General features: G+C 37.0%; 1 protein-coding gene across 2 annotated transcripts in view; it reads right to left on the bottom strand.

The window, feature by feature from the left end:
* Positions 1 to 21,581, bottom strand: part of FBXL17 (F-box and leucine rich repeat protein 17) — a 461,969-nt gene that overhangs the window by 317,608 nt on the left and 122,780 nt on the right. For both annotated transcript variants that reach the window (XM_033110526.1, XM_033110525.1), the window contains one exon: positions 2,655 to 2,762. In XM_033110526.1, the coding sequence (XP_032966417.1) occupies positions 2,655 to 2,762 (108 nt within the window). The remainder of the gene's footprint in view (positions 1 to 2,654; positions 2,763 to 21,581) is intronic.

Consider the following 21,581-nt stretch of genomic DNA (forward strand, 5'->3'; position numbering starts at 1 on the left):
TATCATCAATAAATATTGCAAAGTAAGTAAGTCTCCAGCAAGACAGTATATCAAAGTAAAACTAAGTCCAAGGGACCAAATTAATAGGCTATCAATATTCTTCCATCCAATCTTCTGTCCTGTTGCCCTTGGTTTAACAATCTAAGTTATTACAAACCCCCAATTTTCCTTTCTAATTTACCAAAAACTTCATATTTCTTAGTTTCAGTGAAACCCCCAGTCTCTTCCAGATCAATGATTCTTAAATTCATAGATTCTTCTGGGTGCAAGGAACTCTAGAGACACATTCCTCTAGTCTATGCACATCTCTTCATAGACAGGTAATTAAGAGCTTTCATGGTACTTGCTTCTACCAGCAGACTGAGAGCCAGAGACTCAGTAAAGTAATAGTTGGAGAGATTTTTCAAATCAGATAAAATTAAACATGTATCGACTGAGAGTCTCAACACTCTGTATCTGACAACTCCCTCATCATTTATATAAAAATTATATACCATGATGGTAATCAATTATTTTGAAACTATACAGCATGATGATAATAACAGTAATACAACTTTCTAAGGGCATTTATACACTTATAAACATTTTGTGAATGTAAATTACATTTCGGGTAATGCCTTAATATTAAAACACTGGATGAAAATGCAAACATTTTAACAAAAAAGCTTTAATTTTATTAAAAGCTGAATTCTACCCTTGGTTTTCAATCAATAAAATGGTTAAAATAGTTTTGCAAAAGCTATGCATGTTTAAATGCTATTTTGCCTTTACTTGAATCCAAGAAGCTGAGCAATAATATCATACCAGAAACCAGTCTTCTCATCAAAGCAAAGACGTTGTTGAGCAACACAAATGATCCTCAAAACTTTGTGGACCAGCTTTGATATGAGTCCAGGAGATTCTGATTGCTGACAGGACAGGACAAACCACCAATCCTGGCCCGTAATCTTAAGAACCTTCTCAGCAAATTGAGCTTTCCAGTGCTGACATTTGTTGCTGTTGCTATTTTGTCACACAGAATAATTCTGATCTTTTAAGTACCAGAGTACTATAATTTTTGGCCATCTCAAAATGTTCAGGGAAGCACTTACTGATCTAATAAGTCTTGTTTTGTCTTTAATGAGTACAATTTTGAGTCATCGTAAAAATCCCACATATGGTCATCATAACACTTGTTGTGCACAATCTGTTCATCCAAAGCCATTTTGACTCTACACCATAAACAGCATTGGAGGTGACTAGAAAAACATTCATCTAGCAAGATGTTCGGGCCAAGGTTACAGAAAATGAATAAAAAATTATAGTTACATATGGTCTCAGTCGTACTAAGATGTTCCCACAGAGCAATAATTGAGAAGGTGGCTATCCTCTCCACTGGCTTTAGGCTCCAATCCTCAAAATACAATTAAAGCGGATCGGTCATTTAAGACACAGGAGAATCACAGGCTCTGCTTTAGATAACTAGACTGGAACAGTGATTTCATATTTTTTTTCTCAAAGTTTACTCTGATATTCCAGGTATTTTGACATCATAGCATCTATTTTAATATTAGTAACTACCATTTTCTTAGCATTTAATGGCAATCTCGAGACTAAGGCAAGCGCCGTGCTTACGTTACTTCAATGAATACCCTGAAAAACAGTCTGCCTGCTTAGCTAGGTAGTAAATGGCAGAGACAAGATTCAAACTCGAGCTGACAACAGAGCCCAAGCTCCTATGCACTGTGCCTTACTGTCAGAGTCCTAGGGAACTCGTAAATATTTGCTCTTTTCCTAGGGAAGGAAAAAACAAACATTATCTCCCACTAAACGGTAAGCTTAAAGAGACCTGAAGAGACCAAGCCCAAAGAGCCCTGGATCTCTTCTGTTTTATTTCGGCACCGTGCTGTAACACAGCAGTTTTCTAATAGTAGGGAACGGAAGGAGGGTTGAACAAATAGGTTACTCAGCTAATTAAGTGTAAAAGGCAAGACTCCCATCCATTCACCTAAGTACTTACTATATAAAACCTATATAGTGACAAATTTCAGATAATACACAGGTAAATTTTATAGTAGCCAGTTTTTCATTACATGTATGTAAGAATTAGCTCCTAATTATTTTACAGCTCTGGAAAGCAGACGAGATGGCACACAAATGAGAGATTACAAAGCAGCTGGCCTTTTTGTCACTGCTATAAAAAAATATGAGATTTTATATATTTGCTATTATGAAAGTTTTAAGGTTAATTTTTGATATACATCCACCTCACATATTCAGCTTAATCCTACGCACTGACCATATTCCCTTCTTAAAAGATAAATATTCAGAGGACCTAAGATATGCAAGCAATTAAAACTTCAATCAAAAAATTTTCTAAATGCAATACATTAGGTTAACATTTAAATAATTCTCGTCACATATAACAGTTTTTTTATTGCATATATTTCATAGTCATTAGCAATGCAAAAGCAAAAACATAAGCTTCTCATTTACACGAGTAACCCATTGCAGAAAGGACAGGTTTGGTTGTCGTTTGCCTTAACCGATTACCGTCGCCAAACACTGATCCACGTCTGTAATAGTCTGACTTCCTCATTCGGGCACATTTAACAGCGCTAGGGCATCGACAGGGATGCTATCGGCCAACACGAAGGAGAAGCCATGGTACCTACCTTGGTTAGGTGAATGACTCCTTTGGAAGTCACCGAACAGCCCATGAAGCCGACATACTGAAGTTCAGGACAGTGCTCAGCAAATGCTTTCACCGACTGATCTGTCACCTAGGGGAGAGACGTGAAGAAAGGTGTTCAAGGTGGCATTCCAGTGAATGTAAGGATCTGGCTCCTCAAATGCCATCTGCCCAACTTGCATCATTAATATGCCCCTTTCCATCGGATCATGTGAATCGGGACACAAACATGCGGCAGTATCTCTTGTGGTTTTAAAAAAAAAAATCCTTCCTTGACCCCACATCCCTTCTATCACCCCACGTTTTCCCACTTCTTTGAGAAAACATCTCAAATATGTTGACACTGCCTCCACTTCATCATCTTTCTCTCTCTCTCTCAATATATGTATCGTTTAGTGACACGTAATTCCCATGCCATAAAATTTACCTTTTCAAAAAGTATAATTCAGTGGTTTTTAGTATATTCACAAGGTTGTGCAACCATCACCAATATCTAATTTTAAAACATGTTCATCCTCACAAAAAGAAACCCCACGCCCAGTAGCAATCAGTCCCCTATTCCACCTTCTGCACCAAACCCCTGACAACTTTCTGTCTCTACATTTACCTAGTCTGGACATGTTTTATAATTGAAATTATACAATTGGTTCCTAAAGTACAACAATGGTCTCCTTATGAGGTTGCTCCCTTCAAGTGTTTCATCCAACGTATCTGGTTTTGCCTATCACTGCTTCAAATTCTTCAGATTTGGATGGTATGACGGTTAATGTTATGTATCACCTTGACGACACCATTAGGTGCCCAGGTACTTGGTTAAACATCATTCTGGGTGTTTCTGTGAAGGTGTTTCTAGATGACATGAACATTTGAAATGGTCAATCAGACTGCGCTTCCCAAGGTGAGTGGGGGCGTCTTAAGCAACACACTGCAGGTCCGAAGAGAACAAAGAGGGTAAGTAAGAAAGATTGTGCTTGTGTTCTCTCCCTCTCTCCTTCTCTCCACAGTCCCCACCCCCAATCCCTGACTGTCTTCCAGCTGGGACATTTGGGACATTGGTCTCCTACCTTCAGACTCAAACTCAGCCTGAAATGTACACCATCAGCTCTCGGGGCTCTTATGCCTTTGGACTCAGATGGTATCGCAGAACTATACCATCAGCTTTTTTTGTCTCTCCAGATTACCAACTATAGATCTGGGGCCTTCTCAGCCTCCATAATTACGAGTCAATCCCTTATCTTAATCTACACACACACACCCCCTCATACTAATTCTTTTTCTCTGGAGAACCCTGACTAAAGCAATACATATTAGAATCCCCTAAGGAATTTATTTAAAAAACTCACAGCCAAGAGGGGTGAGGTCCAAGAACCTGTACTTTTAACAAACCCCTGAGTGACTGACTCCCAGGCATGTGAAAGCTTGAAGCCGCAGTGCTGCAAAGAAGTTACATTGACACCTTCTAGCATTTCTACCTGGCCCTGCTTTATTTAAATAAAGGGCAGAGTTCAATTCCTGTTTTGTCTTTCCCACCTCCCCCAAACTTCCATGTATAAAATTTTCTTCTTATAATCGTGCTAACATTTTTCTCTACTGTTCCACAAAGTTGTAGCTTATAAAAGAAGGTCAAATATTCTTATCAGAGGCTTAATTTCAGATTCACTTTCCTCACAGTCAAGATAAAATCAACAAGTTAAACACTTTTGTTAGTTTTTCAAACAGCAGTGACTTACATCTCCTTCGCATTAGCTTTAATATCGGTGACTCTGTATCTTCCTTATCTATTCTGAATAGATATTGGAAAATAAAGGTATGTGGGTAGCATTAATTCTAAAACAACACAAGAGCATTTTCCTAAAATAATGAAACCAACAGTATCCATGGTGCATCTGATAAAAGATTAATTCTGCCCTCAAAAGTAAAGTATGCTTCAGCATATTTAATGCCATTGATAAATTAAAAATGGGCCTTCCTGACACCCAGCTTTCTAAAAACATTACGTTAAAAAAGAATACTTAAGGCACTAAAATTGCCTGAAGCTTCAATAAAAACCAATCTCTATTTTAAAAAGGGGGCAGAGGGGGAGTAACAGAGGTTAAATACAGATGCACAGGTGGTTAAATACCCTGCCCAATCTCACGCTAACATCAAGCCTTTCACATATCCATCTTTAAGGAACTCAGCTAAGGATTAAGAACAAAAGAAAGCTCAGGTCCAAGGTGTTAGAGCTTTCAGAGAGAAGAAAAAGGGGAATTAAAAATGTGCGTGGCGGCTTCTTCTCCTTCCGCTTAAGCAATGGGAGTAAGAGAGTTCAGGGGAGCCTCCAGTATCAACAGAGTCCTACGAGCCAAGCAAGACCAAACTCCGTGGGGTATAGGAAGACTCGTAGCCTTGGGTGTGTTTCTGGAGACTAATAAAAGGGTCTTGACGATTTGGATGGGGTTTGGCTCCATTTCCACAGATAGAAGGTCAGCCCAGAAAATGGTGCTGAAAGCCTGACAGAGACAAAGATGGGTGGAGGCAGGCACTGGTGAGCCTCTGTTTCTCTGGGACTCTAGAACCCGACTGCCTCGTTTCAAATCCCAGGTACACCACTGTACTCCGTACCTCCGTGATTGCAAGCAAGTCATTTCACCTCTCTATACTTTGTTCCTTCTATAATATGGAGAAAGGAAAAGTACCTCCGTCACAGGGTAGGGAGTAAACAATACATGCAAAATGTTATATTTTGTTATTTTAAAATCTGTTCTCAGAGCATGCTAGTGTACTCTCCTAGGTACTCCGATAGAGTCTGATAATTCAGGGACTCTAGGTTATGAGCTAAACTGTGAGGTGGGAGTAAGGGAGGTGGGAGTAAGGGAGACCTAAGTGGAAGTTTATTTTTATTTTCAGCATTATGGCTTTTTAAAAATCCCATTTTTGTTAAGGTTCTCAGCCTGACTGCACATCAGAACCACCTGAAGAGCTTTCTGATTTAATTTCTGGGCAAAGATATGCATTCATATGCAACCCAGGAGATTCTAACAGCCTGGGTTACGAACAAGTTCTAAGGCCTTTCACACAAAGTGTGGTCCACATACCAGCAACACTGCTCTCAACCTGGAGCTCGTTAAAACTGCAAAACCTCAGACTCCAAAATAGACCTACTGAATTCTCATCTGCATATTACCAAGATCCCCGAGTAAGTCTTAGTCACTTTAAAGCTTGAGAAAAACTGCTGAAAGCACAAAGGACGACGGCATCTTCTTGGGGTAAAATGAAGTAAACACTGGATAGCTGTATCATAAGCAAAGCACTACTGTTTACACAGCTTTATTGGGAATCATTTATACCATAAAATTCACCCATTTTAAGGGGATAGTTCATTAAGTTTTAGTAAACGCACACAGTTGTGCAATCATCACCACAATCCAGGTTTAGAACACGTCCATTGCACCATCCCCCAAATTTCCTTTATCCTTTATGCCCACATGCAGTCAATCACAGCTCCCACCCTAGACAACCATCGATCTGCTTTCTATCTCTATAGTTTTGCCCTTTCTAGAAATTTCATATAAACAGAATTGCATCATAAGTAGTCTTTTGTGTCTAGCTTCTTTCACTAGCATAATGTTTTCCAGGTTCATCCTTGCTGTTACACATATAGATAGTTGGCACATTATATTGCCAAGTAGAATTCCACTGCATAGCTACGCTACATTTCATCTACTCACCAGTTGATAAACATTTGAATTGTTTCCAATTTGGGGCTTTGATTTAAAAAGAAAAGAAAAGAAATGCTGCTATGATCATTCACATACAAGTCTTTGTATGGACATATATTTTCATTTCTCTCAAGTATCTATGAGTGAAATTGCTGAGTCATGGGATAAATGTAGGTTTAATTTTTTACACATTTTTAAAGTTGGGCTGTTTGTCTTATTGAGTTGTAAGAGTTCTTAATATATTTGTATACAACTCCTTTATATTTGTTTCACAAATATTTTCTTCCATTCTGTCCCTTGCCTTTTCATTTTCTAAATGGTGGTCTTAGCACTAACACTTAGGTCTATGGAGTTAACTTTTGTGAATAGTGTGAAGTAAGTGGAAGGTGCCTTTTTTTGCATACGAATATCCAATTGTCCCAGCACCATTTGTTGAAAAGACTACATACTATGCGGGAATTTTAAAGCTCCAACCTGGAATGATTGGACTTGAGGGATCATAGGAGTACTTAGAGACTGTGGGAAAACCAGGCACTAGATAAATTAGTATGCAAATAGAAATGTGGATCAGAATTTAGAAACCAGCATCAGAAAATGAAGGGAGAATGAGATCGGCTTGCAAAACAGGTTTGGATCTTTTAGTCAATGCTGTGATACAAAGAGGAAGATGAACCTCAGCTTCAACAGTGCTACTCTTTACACAGCAGAGGGAGAGAAGAGACCATCTCCTTAAGCCGGCATTCTAAAAGACAAACGACACTTTCACTTTTATATCTGCATGAAAGCGCGCAGGTGCATTCAGTGTGACAATGGGGAAACACATTGGTGGCAAGGAGTCTACTGTGTCTTCAGAGTTGAGAGAACCATGAAAAGTCTGAATAATATAAACCCACACAATTCTCGTAGAGCTTCAGTTTGTGAGTCTTAAGGAACCTTCTTGAGTTGTTAAACCAGAAGCAAATGAAAACCAGAAATGCAAGAGGCAAAGAGGACGAGGAAGAGGATGCTGGTTCTCACAAGCTCGTGAGAGCTACATTCAATCAGAAACCTCTTGAGGGTGGTTTCTTGCGAGATCAAACATAGGGAAAGAAGTGATACCTTTCCAGGAGGTAGAAATAATAGGCCTAGAAACTTCTAAAACAGGTAAAAGTAATAGTGTGGCGAAAATGACCATATAGGACTAAAATACTCGTGGCTAGAAGAAAGAGAAAGAACACCAGACAAGCAGTGCAGGGTCACTAATTTTGCTTGGAGAATTACTGTTTATAAATGTGATTCTGAACTGTGGAACTGCCGAATCTGAAGACTCAGTCTCTGGACACAGCTCACATACAAGTGTTTGCATGGACATATATTTTCATGTCTCTTGAGTAAGTATCCAGGAGTGAAATTGTTGAGTCAGGTGATAAATGTAAGTTTAATTTTTTACCCATTTTTAAAGTTGGGCTGAGGTTTGCGGTGCTAGCAGCCAAAGATCTGAAGGAGTAGATAATAAAAACAGCTACATAATAAAAATGACTGTATTTCCTACGGCCTTACTGTGTGCCAAGCTCACTGCTCTCCTAGGCATCTTCAGGGATCCTCAGAACAGCCCTGGGAGGCAGCATTACCCTCATTTAACAGGTGATTAAAATAAGCCCATTAGAATTTGATTTCCCCCAAATCAAACCACTAGCAGGTGGCAACGTGGGGCTTTAAGCATTGGTCTTTTACGTTTTGAAACCCATGCTCTTTACCTTACATAAATTATAGTGCTAATCTCACTTAAATGCAAATGAAAATTCAAGGCCCTCCTCTCAGCCCCAGAGAAAGTAGAGTAGCAAGGATGGAGGCAAAAATGGATCCACTTTTTAAATAATTTTCTAAGGGACGTGCTACCTTGATTACATTTTCATCTGCTGAAGATAGAATGGCTGTGGTGCCAAAGCTGTGACAGTCATGTGTATCCTCAGAACCCTCCCCAAAGAGGGAATCACAGGACAGGATTGTGGTCACCTAATTCACAGGTGTTGAAGACGCTGGATTAATAGTGGTGAATTATGAAACCACAGAAGTAGAAATTGATCATCCAAGAAAGCCCTTTTACCTAGAAAGGATTAAAATGAAAGAAAAAAAGGATAGGAGAAGCTTTTACATAAATTTCAGGATTCTAAATAAAGAGATGCAAGTTTTTCTTATTTTAAGACAAAGTTTCTTAGAACACAGTAGGAGAGAATCTATGTTTATCAGAATAAAAATTGAGTCAATGAAAGCATTTCATAATCTGCGCTGAAAGATTAACTTTTGGGGAATGATTGTTAACATATCTGGGAGAAAAGGAATTTGTAGTATTAATTGCTGGTGCAATTGTCATGCAGGGTCTCTGGTCCCGCTCCCCTCACAAGAACGCAGGAAATGGTGAGGCCAAAAAGGAACACCAACGGAGCCATGGGGAGGGGGTTCATATCACTATTTCTCGATAGCGGCTGGGTTGAAGACACAGGAAGCAGGAGCCACACGATCCGCAATCTGCCATCGCCTCTCTGCCAACCAACCCCACTTGCTAGCTGCAATCCGCGGTCCACTTCTCTGCCAACCAACGACCTCCCAACGTAGCCACGGCAGTTATTATATTAGTGGCTAATGGCTAACCGGTAACAGCTGCTGGCCACCCAGCCACAGCGAATGGCCATCTGATTACAGCTGATGGCCATCTAATAACTGAGCCAGCACGTTTCCACGTGAGGCCAAGAGCCTGGAAATTGCTCTCTGGGACTCTGTCCCCACAGCAATCTTTGGACATTTTTATAGTTCTGGTGTTAGAGAATTGTTCTGTTTAATCCTACATGAGTGTACTAAACGATATAAGAGTATTTCTTGACAATGCTCAGAAAACTTTTTTTGAAAGTTTCCCCTAGACTTCAAACCTACTAATTCAAGGCCCAGAAATTATATTTTTATTAAGTTACTGTAATGATTCATATGAAATCAATCCAGAAACAGTCCCATGACTAAATCTAACCACCATGGCTAATGAGACCCTCCAAATTAGTACTGAAGATGGCCTTGAGCCTACTTTGGGGTTATCTCTTTGCCATTTCTACTGCCACCACAGACCACCATGGTCCAAGATATGTCATCCTTCTCATGGACATCTTCAATAACTTGCACACTGGACCTCTTTCTGACACTCTTGATACCACAAATCTATTCTCCACCCATCAAGCCACAGTGATCTTTCAAAAAGCAGAAATCAGAATCAGACTGCTATTAAAAATCTTCCAATGGTACCAATTACTCTAAGAATAAAATCCAAACTCCTTCTGTAACCTATAAGGCTCTGCGTGAGCTGACTCTTCCCTGTCCTTCCCAGCATCTTCTCTCCTTGTTCACAGTGAGGTGGTCTTCCCATCTACCTCATTCACTGCTCTAGCTCCAGTGCCTGGCGCAGGACCTGGCACACAACAGAGCTCCAAAAGTGAAAATGAATGAATGAAGAACTGTGCTGATGCATGTTAATGACTCGTTGGTTCAATACTGAAACATAAATCCTTTTTACAGCCAAGAAAATTTAAACTGTGGATCTAATTGATTCCACGTGGCACAAAGAAGCAGTGGCTAAGAATAAGATAAATGGCTTCATGAAAGAAAAGAGAGGATTTTCAAAGAAAGCAATAGCAGCACTTTGATTCTGGAGTGACCTGGAAAACTAATGTGAGGAAATTAGTAGGGAGACTACCTAATCTCACTCAGGACCTCAGACCAATTCAAGGCCTTCTTTCCACCTCTACAGAAAAAGAGCAACAGGGATCAAGGGCATAGTGAGCCTAGTTCCTTGGGAATTTTCCAGGAAGAACACTAACCTTTGATTACCTTTTTCATGCCTTGCATTCGGAGGGGTCAGTGGGCCTATGGGATACCCTCACCCTCTGAATGCAAAGTAAAGCCAGCATGAAGCAACCTGCTCTGGCTAGGTTTTAACTGAGCTTTATAACCAAGCAGCAAAATCACTGCCACATATTGCACTTCAGAGAGACTCAACAGACTAGAAGAGCCATGTGGATTCTGGGCAGGTTTCAGCTGGAATAGAGTTTAGTTGTCCAAGTATCGCCTCTGCCATGCAGCAGGTGTTAACCACACAAATGGGCTATTGGTTCAGGAAAACAGGATAGAAGTGCCCCTGGTAGTGAATGGCTACCCCAGGCCACTGAATCGGCAATAACTTTAAAAATAAAAAGTGCACGTTTATAGTGTGCCTAATGAAGGGCTTGTTTCACTCGGGGTTGCTTAGTCTCTTAAATCCCTTCAATCCCACCAATACTTGAGTAACTACTATATGCACAACACCTCCTGTTAAATACTAATGCAGTATGAATATAAGGTACAGGTAGAGGCTACAGGTTGGGATGTGAACAGGTCTAGCTTCCACAACTACCAGTGAGATCCTTGGGAACATGTTCGTCTATACCCTGCCTCCCAGATTAGTTCAGTTCAGTTTCCCAAGAAGGCCTTCTGACTAGATCTGAAACCAAAAAAGAGTAAAAAGATTATGGAGGGAGTAAAGCCAGGAAGAATAGTTATGACTTTATATTAAGTGAATCTATTTTATTGGTAACATGGCAAGTGTAGGGCTTTAAAAATATAAGGTCCCTTGGGTTCCAACATACTACAAGCCTATAACTAATGGAACCATTCATTAAAGCCTCTTAGGGTAGGGTGATGAAGGGAAAATTGTACTTCAAAGTCCAGCAAGTATCACAGGACCAGCTAAAGGCATATCATGGCCTCAGAAAGGCTGGCCAGGAGGCTCTGTCTGCAGCAGGGCTCACCTCCTAGGAGACAGCAGTATACCACACCAAGGGGTGCCTCGGTTAGGCCTCGCCTCACGCCCAAGTCAGAGAGCACCCACATCAGACAACTGACAAAGAGCATGTGAAACACTGTGATTATAAAAATCCCAAGTGGAAAGAATTTTATTTAACTATCCAGTAAATATACCATTATATACATATGGAGCTTTAAAAATGGAACACAATAAAATTTCCCCATTTGTTTATTTAACTCTTCAAAAGCTATTTAAAAATTCTTTTTTCATTTGCACAGTCCTTTGCTTTTCAGTATTGTATCTTTCATAGGGTGAATGGTATGTACACTTACAATTAATGCACTAAAAAGCCATCTACTTTGAATAGTATTACAAAAACACAAAACAAATGAACACTTGTCCCATAAAAGGAAACAGTTAAGTATGGAGACAAAACACTTGGCATGAATTTGCTTTATTAAACATTTCAGTAAGACCTTCATCGCTATACTCTTCATTTAATAAAATTTTACATTTTTAGAAAATTTTAAAAACAAATCTGAAAGAAGATTACATTAATGCACTTTTCTTTTAAACCATGGTCAGACAACTATATTTATTGAGCACATGTTATGCGTTAAGTACTGTGCTACATACAAAGATTGAGACAGACAGACACTCATAGAACTTACAATGTAGCAAGAAGAGCAATGTTAAACAAGCTCTTAGTACAAGTGCGATTACTATATTAATACATTTTCAGTAGTCAATGAATTATTAGTTTCTATATATGCCATAATTACGTAGTTCACATGGAAAGGAGGAAAAATATAATTTAAAATTATACTAAATTATTAAGAATAAGACTTTTCCCAAATATTTTTAACTAAGTCTTAATCACATGCCTGATATCATTTTAGTACAGTGCTATAATCAGTATTGCTTTTATATACCATGAGGAAAACAAGAATTATTTAAGAATTCATATTCACTAATATGACTTTGACTTTAAATTAACATCATACAATTGCTTCATTAAGTAAATTAGAAACACAAGGCACTGAAATTTAATTTTTAGCTTTTTATTATGAATAATTTCAAAAATACACAAAAATAGGCAAAATAGTAAAATAAGCCTCCATTAACCATCATCTAGCTTCAATAATTACTAACTCATGGCCAGACTTGTTTCATCAATAGTGCCATCCACTTGTAAAACATCACATTTATAAGTAAATATTTCAGTATATCCCTAAAAGATAAGTCTCTTTTAAAAGTCACAGCCATAATACCATTATCATTTTAGAAAAAAAAAATGTTCATGTGAGAATTAATATGAAAAATAAACTATTTATAGTTTTTATGGAGATAACAACCCAACAAAAGTAATTTCAAAATCTCATTAAAAATCTACCACAATTTTACAAAAACTCACCCTTTGTCAACAAGGGCATTAAAATTCACAACTAATCATTTTCTAAAAGTCAAAAATTCCATTAGTGTCCAATGAGAATCTGATCATTTGATTGCTTATTTGACCTTCCCTGGTTTTTGCTCATTCTATCTTGCTTAATGTTAGTCAAGGTTTGGAAAAGTCATATTGGCTGATAAAAAGAGATTTATATGTTACACATTCAAATATTGTGACAGGGAAAGACACTGGTCCAGAATTTATGGCATAGATATTTGTCCCTACTAAAAAGATCTATGATAAGTTAGGAATGACTCAACCACCTGCCTTCAATTTTCTGATCAAGTTTCTTTGACTAATACTGCTTTAGTTTATTGAAATTCAATATTTGGGTAATCTAAATGAAAGAGAAGAATTAGTCTATTCTGCATCTGCTCGTCCTTTAATGAAAGGAGTTCTCTAAAAAGTAATCTACTAATGTAACAACCATACAGCAGCAATAATATTTACAAAGCATTTTCTACTTACACAAATACATTTGTCCAATTGCCCAGTTAGATAAGCGGTGCAGTCTCCATTTCACAAATGAAGAAACAGAAAAGTTAAAGTAACTTGCCCAAGTTACATGGGAGCCCAGTGCTCTTTCCATTACAACATACAATAATGCGCTTCAAATACAACCAAAGAATCTATTTGGGCACTGAATTTGAGATCAATTATGTAACAAGTAAACATAATTGACAATGAAGTAATTGCTTTATAAACGTACAATTGAGTCTTTGGTCATATCACAGGAGAAAAATGTTTTAATTCTCTAAAAGTAAAGTCTCTTCCATGCTGTCAAACTTTATTGCGTTTCTAAATAAAACCTTTAAACTAACAGATATGGTGAGTTGGAGAATTCATTTCAAAGAGTATAAAGAGAAGTTCACAGGAGTATGACTAAAGTCTAAATTAAACCTACCACACAAATCACTTACCAGAATTTGATTGTGTGGATGCATCACATGTTATGTAAGAAAACAGGGAAAAATAGAAGCGGTAGACACAGCTTGAATTCTGAATCACCTAACTTTGAAAGAATTTTCATCACAACGAATGAAATGAACTTAAATCCCAAAAGGTTAACACACAAAGAACAATAGAAGAACTCTGAAGAGAAAAAGAGCTAGTTAGTATTTCAAAGAGCATGCTAAAATTCACAAAGCAAGAGGAAAGCCAGCCGTGATGAAGGTCATTTTCTTAGACTTCTCAACTGCCTACGGTCCTTTCCTTACCTACGATGTATGTCACTGGGCTCCCTGCCTTCTCCCTCAGCCTCTGCCTGAATACTCACTCCTCCCTCTCACGCCACTGGTTGTCCCCTTCCCTTTCCTGAATTTCCTTCCGTCACCTTATCTCCTGTCTCGGCTTCTTTCCTTGCATTTTCCTCATGCTTGTTCTGAATCTTTCACATCTTTTAATCCTGTCTCATCTTTTCTTAACTGCCAGGTCATAATATGGAATGAAAGCATCTTAAGTATAATTGTTGTACTATTTCAAATTGGTGATATTGAACCTTTTAATTATCTCAAAAAGAAATGTAAGAGTATAAGAGTCTGTGAAATCACTGGACTCAGACTGCCTGGGTTGCAATCCAGCTCCACGTCTTACTAGCTGTGTGAACTTAAAGAAGTTACTTATTATCCAAAAGTATGAACATGGGCTACAGATCTAATGGCGTTCTTGTGAGCACTCCAAAAGAACGCCCATGTGCTGGGCACATACCACGTGAAGTGCTCAATAGAGGTCAGACTCTACTTATGTACACACTTTCTTTCTCCAAGTGCTTGGAACTGGCATTTTGAACATTATTGTACAAAGTTAACTTTCATTCCTATCATTACACTTGACAGAATACAAATCAGCATTTAATGAAAGTCTCTGTTATGTAAGTCCCACCTACCCACCACCAAGCCATTAGAAATAGAAATGACAATACATAAACTGTTCTATTCTATACTTAATCACCAGGCTGAAGTTATATCAGAGGGAAAATACAAGTTACATAAGACTTTGAATTGGTGAAATATCAGTAACAAGTTTAACTGTACGCAGCAGGTTTACCTGTATTTTGCAACAGATTTAAAATACTAGGTAATAAAAAGAAATGAAAATAACTTTATTTTGTTAGGGTATGTGGATTCTATTTTTGATATTCTAATCTGATATATGACTTTACTCTAATAGGACTTGGGTATGACAGTGCATCCCAACTGTTGTTAAAGCCTTTAGAACGCACAGCAAAGTGTATACACCCGAAGTTAGGCTTTATAATGCTCCTAAACATACAGCGTCTAGGGAAATATGTAGAATAGCAAAGTTTCTTATCTGTGATTATAAGGAAGGTTTCCACTAAGGTGTTTCACTCATGAATATATGAGTAGATTTGATTTCAATGTGTAATATTCTATAATAACAAAGAACACACCCCGCCCTGGGAGGTTGGTATGTAATATGCAAAAAGAAAATGGATATAAGAGCACAACCTTCAAAAAGTCACTTGTGTTTGTGAACATACTTCAGATTAGGCTTTAATATTTTAACAGGAGAAAATGCTTCCCAGGATAAATAACATCTACTAAGGTATAAAGCCCTAACAATCTGTGTTTTAATCATAAATGAAAGACAATAATCACTTGATTTAAAAAGAGTACAAACACCTTAATGTATGAATATAGAACATTTCTTACATATTCATGTTTAACGTTCTTTAAACAAGAAAACCTATCATTAAAAAACAAAACCTAAAATTAGGTTATACATTTTTCATTATGTCAGACAAATACATTCACAGCTCACTAAATGTACTTTCTAACATTTCAAACACCTTATAAAATCCCACCTTCTTTAATAAGTCTCCCACAATAATTGGAAGTAAGATGGTAAATCCATCATTCACCCTGACCTAGTCCGGTTACTCTGCACACTTAACCTTCACAAAGGAAGCCATGCTATGTAGCACAGATGTAAAGAAGGCATTTTCTTTGTCAATTTTGGCAGAGGAAAAATAAAGTATATTGTATAAATGTTTCATTTTATTTTTTAAATTAGAAGTTCAGAAAGGGCAAATCTCATGTTGTATAAACAAATGTGAAAACACAGATTCAGCTCTCTAGGTATAGGGGTCAACGAAGATTTTTAAGTACTTTCATGACATTCTTCCCAAGTCCGAGTAAACATGTATCAGTAGCACAGTGCCTGACAGATAGTAGTTGCTCAATAAACATTCACTGAATACATGAATGAATGGAATGAAAGGAGGAAAGAAGAGAGGGAGGTAAGAAGTAAAGGAGGGAAAGAGGGAGAGAGGGAAGGTATGCATCCAGGAAAGGCAGAAGGAAGGTACTGGAGAAACCCTATTGTGGTGAAACCAAACCCTATCAGGATGAAATGATAAATATATGCAAATTTTCTAAGAAAAAAATCAGTATTGGAGTGCCTATTTGCCAGGCACTGTGCTAGATGATTTTTATTTATATTTATTTAAACTGCAGTGTGAAAGTCTTAAAGATGTTTACACATTTTAACCCAGGAAGAGCTCTTCTGCGGACTTCTAAGCCATAGGCTAAGCAGAAAAGCAGACAGATGTGGACCAGAATGCTCACTGCAGCACTATTTATAGAATGAAAAAATGGAAAACTCCCAAATGTATTAAAATAGGGGAATGATTAAAGGATGGTGTATATGTTTTGAAAGAGTGCTATTGGCCATGAAAGATCATATTTTCTTAAAACATTTAATGAAGTAGGAAAATACAATGTTATTGAAAATACAGAACATACAATTATTAAGAATATAAACACGATTTCATTGTTCTATGCACAGAGAAAAAAAAAAACGAGGAGATAAAATGTCACTTGGTAGTGAAATTATTTAAGTGTGATTTTAATTTTCTTTATGCTTTTCCTTATTTTCCAAAGTTCTATATCAATGCTTTTATACTCTTATGGTCACAGAAAACAAATACAAAAAAAAAGGGAAAAAAATGGATAAGGCTTTGTAAACCTTCTTCTCTTACTTTAACCTAAGTAATTTTCATATAAGTTCAGAAAAATTAAGAAATAAAATGTAAATTTTCTTAGAAATTAGAAAAAAATAGAATAGAAATTACTTCAACATAGACAATATTAAATATAAATTAGTATCATATTTCTACATGGCCTTTATTCTTCCAAAATAACTTCTATAAACCAGGCAATAAAATGTGCTATAAAACAATATACATCTAAGTACACTTTGCTTGAGTTCATCAAAAAAAACAATTTTTAAAAATCTGCTTATATTTTTTCCTATCGATTGAAAAAATGTAAAATTTAAAAAATATATTAAGAAACACCCCAATAAACATAATTTTAAAAAAAGAATCGAAAGAGAGAGAGAGAGAGAGAGAGAGAGAGAGAGAGAGAGAGAGAGAGAGAGAGAGAGAGAGAGAGAGAAAGAGAGGAAGGAAGGAAGGAAGGAAGGAAGGAAGGAAGGAAGGAAGGAAGGAAGGAAGGAAAGAAGGAAGGAAGGAAGGAAAAGAGAGAAAGAAACGTGAATACTATATAGGGTCAATTCACTATTTTAGAACCAAAATACAACAAATCAGACATTTTTAAAAGATCAAATCTTTTAAAAAGTGTTCCAACATATAAGTGGATTACCAAACAAGACATACAGTTAGAATTCAGTATTAAAAGGTACTTTAAATTTACATAGATATAAGATGTTTAGTGGAGAGATGCATTCCAAGAATTCTCAAAGCCAGTCTCTTCAGCAACATGGTGATAATGTGCTTGTATTACACAGTTTGTCACCTGTATTTTGTCTGAAAACTACATAAATCAAATATAGTCTCACTTGCATGGGACTATAACATAGGGTCACATTTGTTTTTAATGACCTAATTAGGGAGCTAGAATTCCCCATTAGCTGACTGATAGAAATTAGCATCTCTAATCGGTCTCTACAGTCATTTCTGAGATTCCCAAAGTGCCTCACTCCTGCCCAAATGCCCATCTGTTAGTTGCTATACCCACAAGGTGTTCACTTGTCCCACCCCTTCTGCACTGGTTCCTGTTGGCTCCATGTCTGCTGCAGCAGAGTCACTCTGCAGAGCTTAACAAAATATGGTGCAGTCAAACTGGCGGCCACCACATTAGGATAGAGAAACTAACTCCTCTTTCCTTTACCCAAAAGTAAACTCCAATGAACTAAGAGATTGTAAAAATTGTTACAGAAAGCTGACAACTCTCCTCTACATTTAGGAAACATATTTTTTACATACAAGAAAAAAGTGACCTTATTACTTTTTAAGAACTGTTACATATCCAAGATGCCATGTAAATCTCATCAAAGATTTTTAAAAGGCTTAAAAGCCAGGGAATTTAGATGTTTCAGCACCATTAATGCTAACCTTGGCACTGTGACTGCTACCAATCAATTTTTTTCCTTTTAGAAAGAATGAATAATTTTGATGAATGCTATTGCAAATTACACACTAAAAACATAATTTTTCATATGAATGAGGCCAATGTCTTTTGGCACGCTTGTCACCATCACAATATAACTGCTAATCTTCAAATACAGTTATTAACAACTTCAGAAAATCATTTAGAAGACCAATTCTCCTTTTTAAGGTCAATGATTACCACAGTTAATGACCAATTGGCTTCAGCTATTACTGTCCTGACCTTTACATCATGTTTTAAACTAACAAGACAAATAACTATTAATAATGACCTATTTTGAAGGGTGTTTTTCAGTGACTATCAATGCTCACTGAAAACATAATTGTTTTTGTGTTTTATATAATCATTCTGTCACTTGTTGATTTTTGCTTGTTTTCTTGTTGTCACTGGCATTATTTTACCATGAAAGTAGGGATATGGGTGGAGGGTGAAGAGACAGAAAATCTGAGATAAACTCTACTGGCATTAAAAAAATACTAGTGAAACACATATTAGTTTAGAAAATATAAAGGGTACTGAAAGGTACAAAATGAAAAGTAAAAACCATCTCTTCACTTTTATTTCCTAAAGGTAATCACTCTTAAGTTTCTTATAATTGCTTACAAAAAACTGTTTAATGCATATGTTTGTGTATAGTATATGTACTTATTTTTCCTTCTAATTTTATATTTACATATACATATATACAATGAATATACTTAATACATTGCCCTGCAGCTTTCTTTTTTCACTTACAGTATCTTGGAGACCAATATCAACACACACAGAACCATCTCAATTACTTAATAGCTACATAGTGTTATATCAGGTAAAAAAATGAATTTATTTAATCAATCCCACACTGATGCATATCTAAGTTATCTTCTATTTTATTATTTATTTTGTTTTGTTATTGCAAACAATATTTCAATAAATATTCTTGTACATATATTTTGGAAAATATCTGCAATGATTCTTTGAAGGACAACTCCTGGGTCAAAGCCTATTTGCTACACTTCCTTCCAGAAACACTATACTAACTGATACCAGCCATTAAAGAGAATGTCCCTTTTTCCACACCCTTGCCACCACCAGGAATTATCACATTTCTCATTTTCACAAACCTGCAAGGTAAAAAAAGATCGCAATGTTATTCTCACTTGGAGTTCTTTCATTATTAATAAGAATATAAATCTTCTCATCTGTTTATTCAAAGATGATTGTTTTCAGCTATTACTTTCTTATTTAGAACAGGATAATCAAGTCTGATCCCTTTAGTTTAGAACTTGATACACAACAGCTGCTCTGAAAATGCCTGATCCCTATCAGGTGAATCAAACAACAGTTTAATGAAATCTTCCTTCAGTCAGACTTTATTATTCTGATACAATCTAATATCTGCTTTCCAAAATTCACAAGATTCCTGACACTAAGCCAAAAGAAGCTGGCAAAGCTATAGCACAAGCAGGTTACAAACAGGAGGACAGACAACAGTAAATACATTATGTAGTAGCTTCCTTGTAGCTATAGTCAGACAATATTCTACCGTTAGACACAACACACATTTCTCCACATTATATAAATCCTTTGTAAAGCTAAATAATATTCCACCAATCCTATAAAAGTAGTGTTTTATACGTTTGACTCTTTATACCAATAGTATATTATATATAACCTTCTACAATTTGCTTTTATCTTTTCATTCAACATTATGTTGCTGATATATAGACACACTGATATTGTAGATCTACTCCTTTAATTGAACCATTTCCAATTCTTTAATATACAGTGCCTTATTTATCAATTATCTTATTAATTGGTGTTTGACTTATTACAAACAATATTGCAATGAACATGATTGCCCATGTCTCCTTAAACACATCTATAATTGCCTCTGTGATGCAGGGCGTCATGCAGGGTCTCAGCTCCTGCTCCCCACATAAGAACGCAGGCTAAGGTGAGGCCAAAAGGGAACAGCCATGGAGCCATAGATAGGAAAATCATACCACCGTATTCTCGCTGGTGGCTGGGTTGGCGATACAGGCAGCAGGAGCCACACTATCCACAGCCTGCCGTCCACTTCTCTCTGCTAACCAACCTCACTTGCTAGCTGCAATCCGCCCTGCTAACTGCAATCGCTCTTGCTAGCTCGGCCACCATCTTCTTGCTAGCCTCCCATTTTTCTGCTAGCGTAGCCACGGTAGTTTTATTAGTGGCCATTGGGTCACTGGTTACAGCTGACGGCCAACTAGCTACAGCTGATGGCCATCCAATCACAGTTGAGCCAGCTCCTTTCCACGTGAGGCCGAGAGCCTAAAACTTTAAATTTAAGGAATTTTCAAACTACATTATATTAAAGAAACTTATTGGTAAAATAGCTCTTAAATGGTAAACTGTGCTTCTAGGAAGAAAGAGAAATCGTTTTTTGCTGTTGTTGTTGTTTTTAAATTGCAATATGTTTAAGTCAATTTAATTTCCCCAGTGAAGCTTGGTTTGGCTAAATTGTATATTCTCTGGTGTTTCAGAGGGGACAAGACACCAATTCCTAATTTCCAAAATTTTCTGCCAATATATAGCCTTACTTAATTCAATACCCACCTAGAGAGGAAACTTCGTCCCCGACTGTTTAAATCACTGATGCAACTAAGTCTGATGATCCAGTAAGGATTTGAAATAATCATCTTTAGACATCTCTTATTCCCAAAGGATGACTTGAACATTGAAATAAAATGGAAATCATAAACGCTTCTAATTGCTCAGGCATTAATTCTGTAATGTTGGAAAGTGACAGATTCCTATTTAATTATATTCCAAGGAAAGACTCGTGTGAATTTGTGGAAGTAATATTTAATAAGTTAAGATAAGGCATAATTTCACAGAAATATACTTTTATCCCACAAAGGTTGAGCTAAATGAGAACGGTGAGTACAGCGGACAAAGGACAGCCCTGGCCCTTTTGCTATCTCTTCAGCAGAGCTCTCAGAGGTCATTCAGTATCAATGTTTAAATAAATCCTAATCTCCTTCTCCCTGGAATTGGCCACATACCAGGAGAGCCAAAAAAATGTATACAAGTAGACACTTGGGTCAACGTTGCTCAAGCAGTAGTTCGCCGTAACCAGAAGTGTCTGGACACTGATGGTAACCTCTTTGAGCACCTCTTGTAATTGCAGAAGTAAACATGACTTGTGTTCATCTTTTGTTATCGGCATATATTGAGTAGTACAATTTTAATACAGTTTTCCTTTCTTAACATATGTATACATTTTTTTTCGCACCCTCTGTATAAGCTACTCAGTCACAGATTTATTGCAACAGAGCCTGTGCAACCTGCATACTAAATATGTTGCTTTATACACATATCTCTGATGTTAGAAATAATTTAGTGTGGCTTTAGTGAGTGTACAAAGGACTTGTACAACTTAATAGAAAAGAGTATTGAGTATTATCTCCATCAAAGAGATTATTTAACCAATCTTGAAGAAAAGTTTATATACATATCCCTCAAAATACATCTGTTGTTCATTCTCTGGCATACTAAGATA

This window comes from Rhinolophus ferrumequinum, chromosome 7 (assembly GCF_004115265.2).
Source record: "Rhinolophus ferrumequinum isolate MPI-CBG mRhiFer1 chromosome 7, mRhiFer1_v1.p, whole genome shotgun sequence".
In the NCBI taxonomy this organism is placed as follows: domain Eukaryota; kingdom Metazoa; phylum Chordata; class Mammalia; order Chiroptera; family Rhinolophidae; genus Rhinolophus; species Rhinolophus ferrumequinum.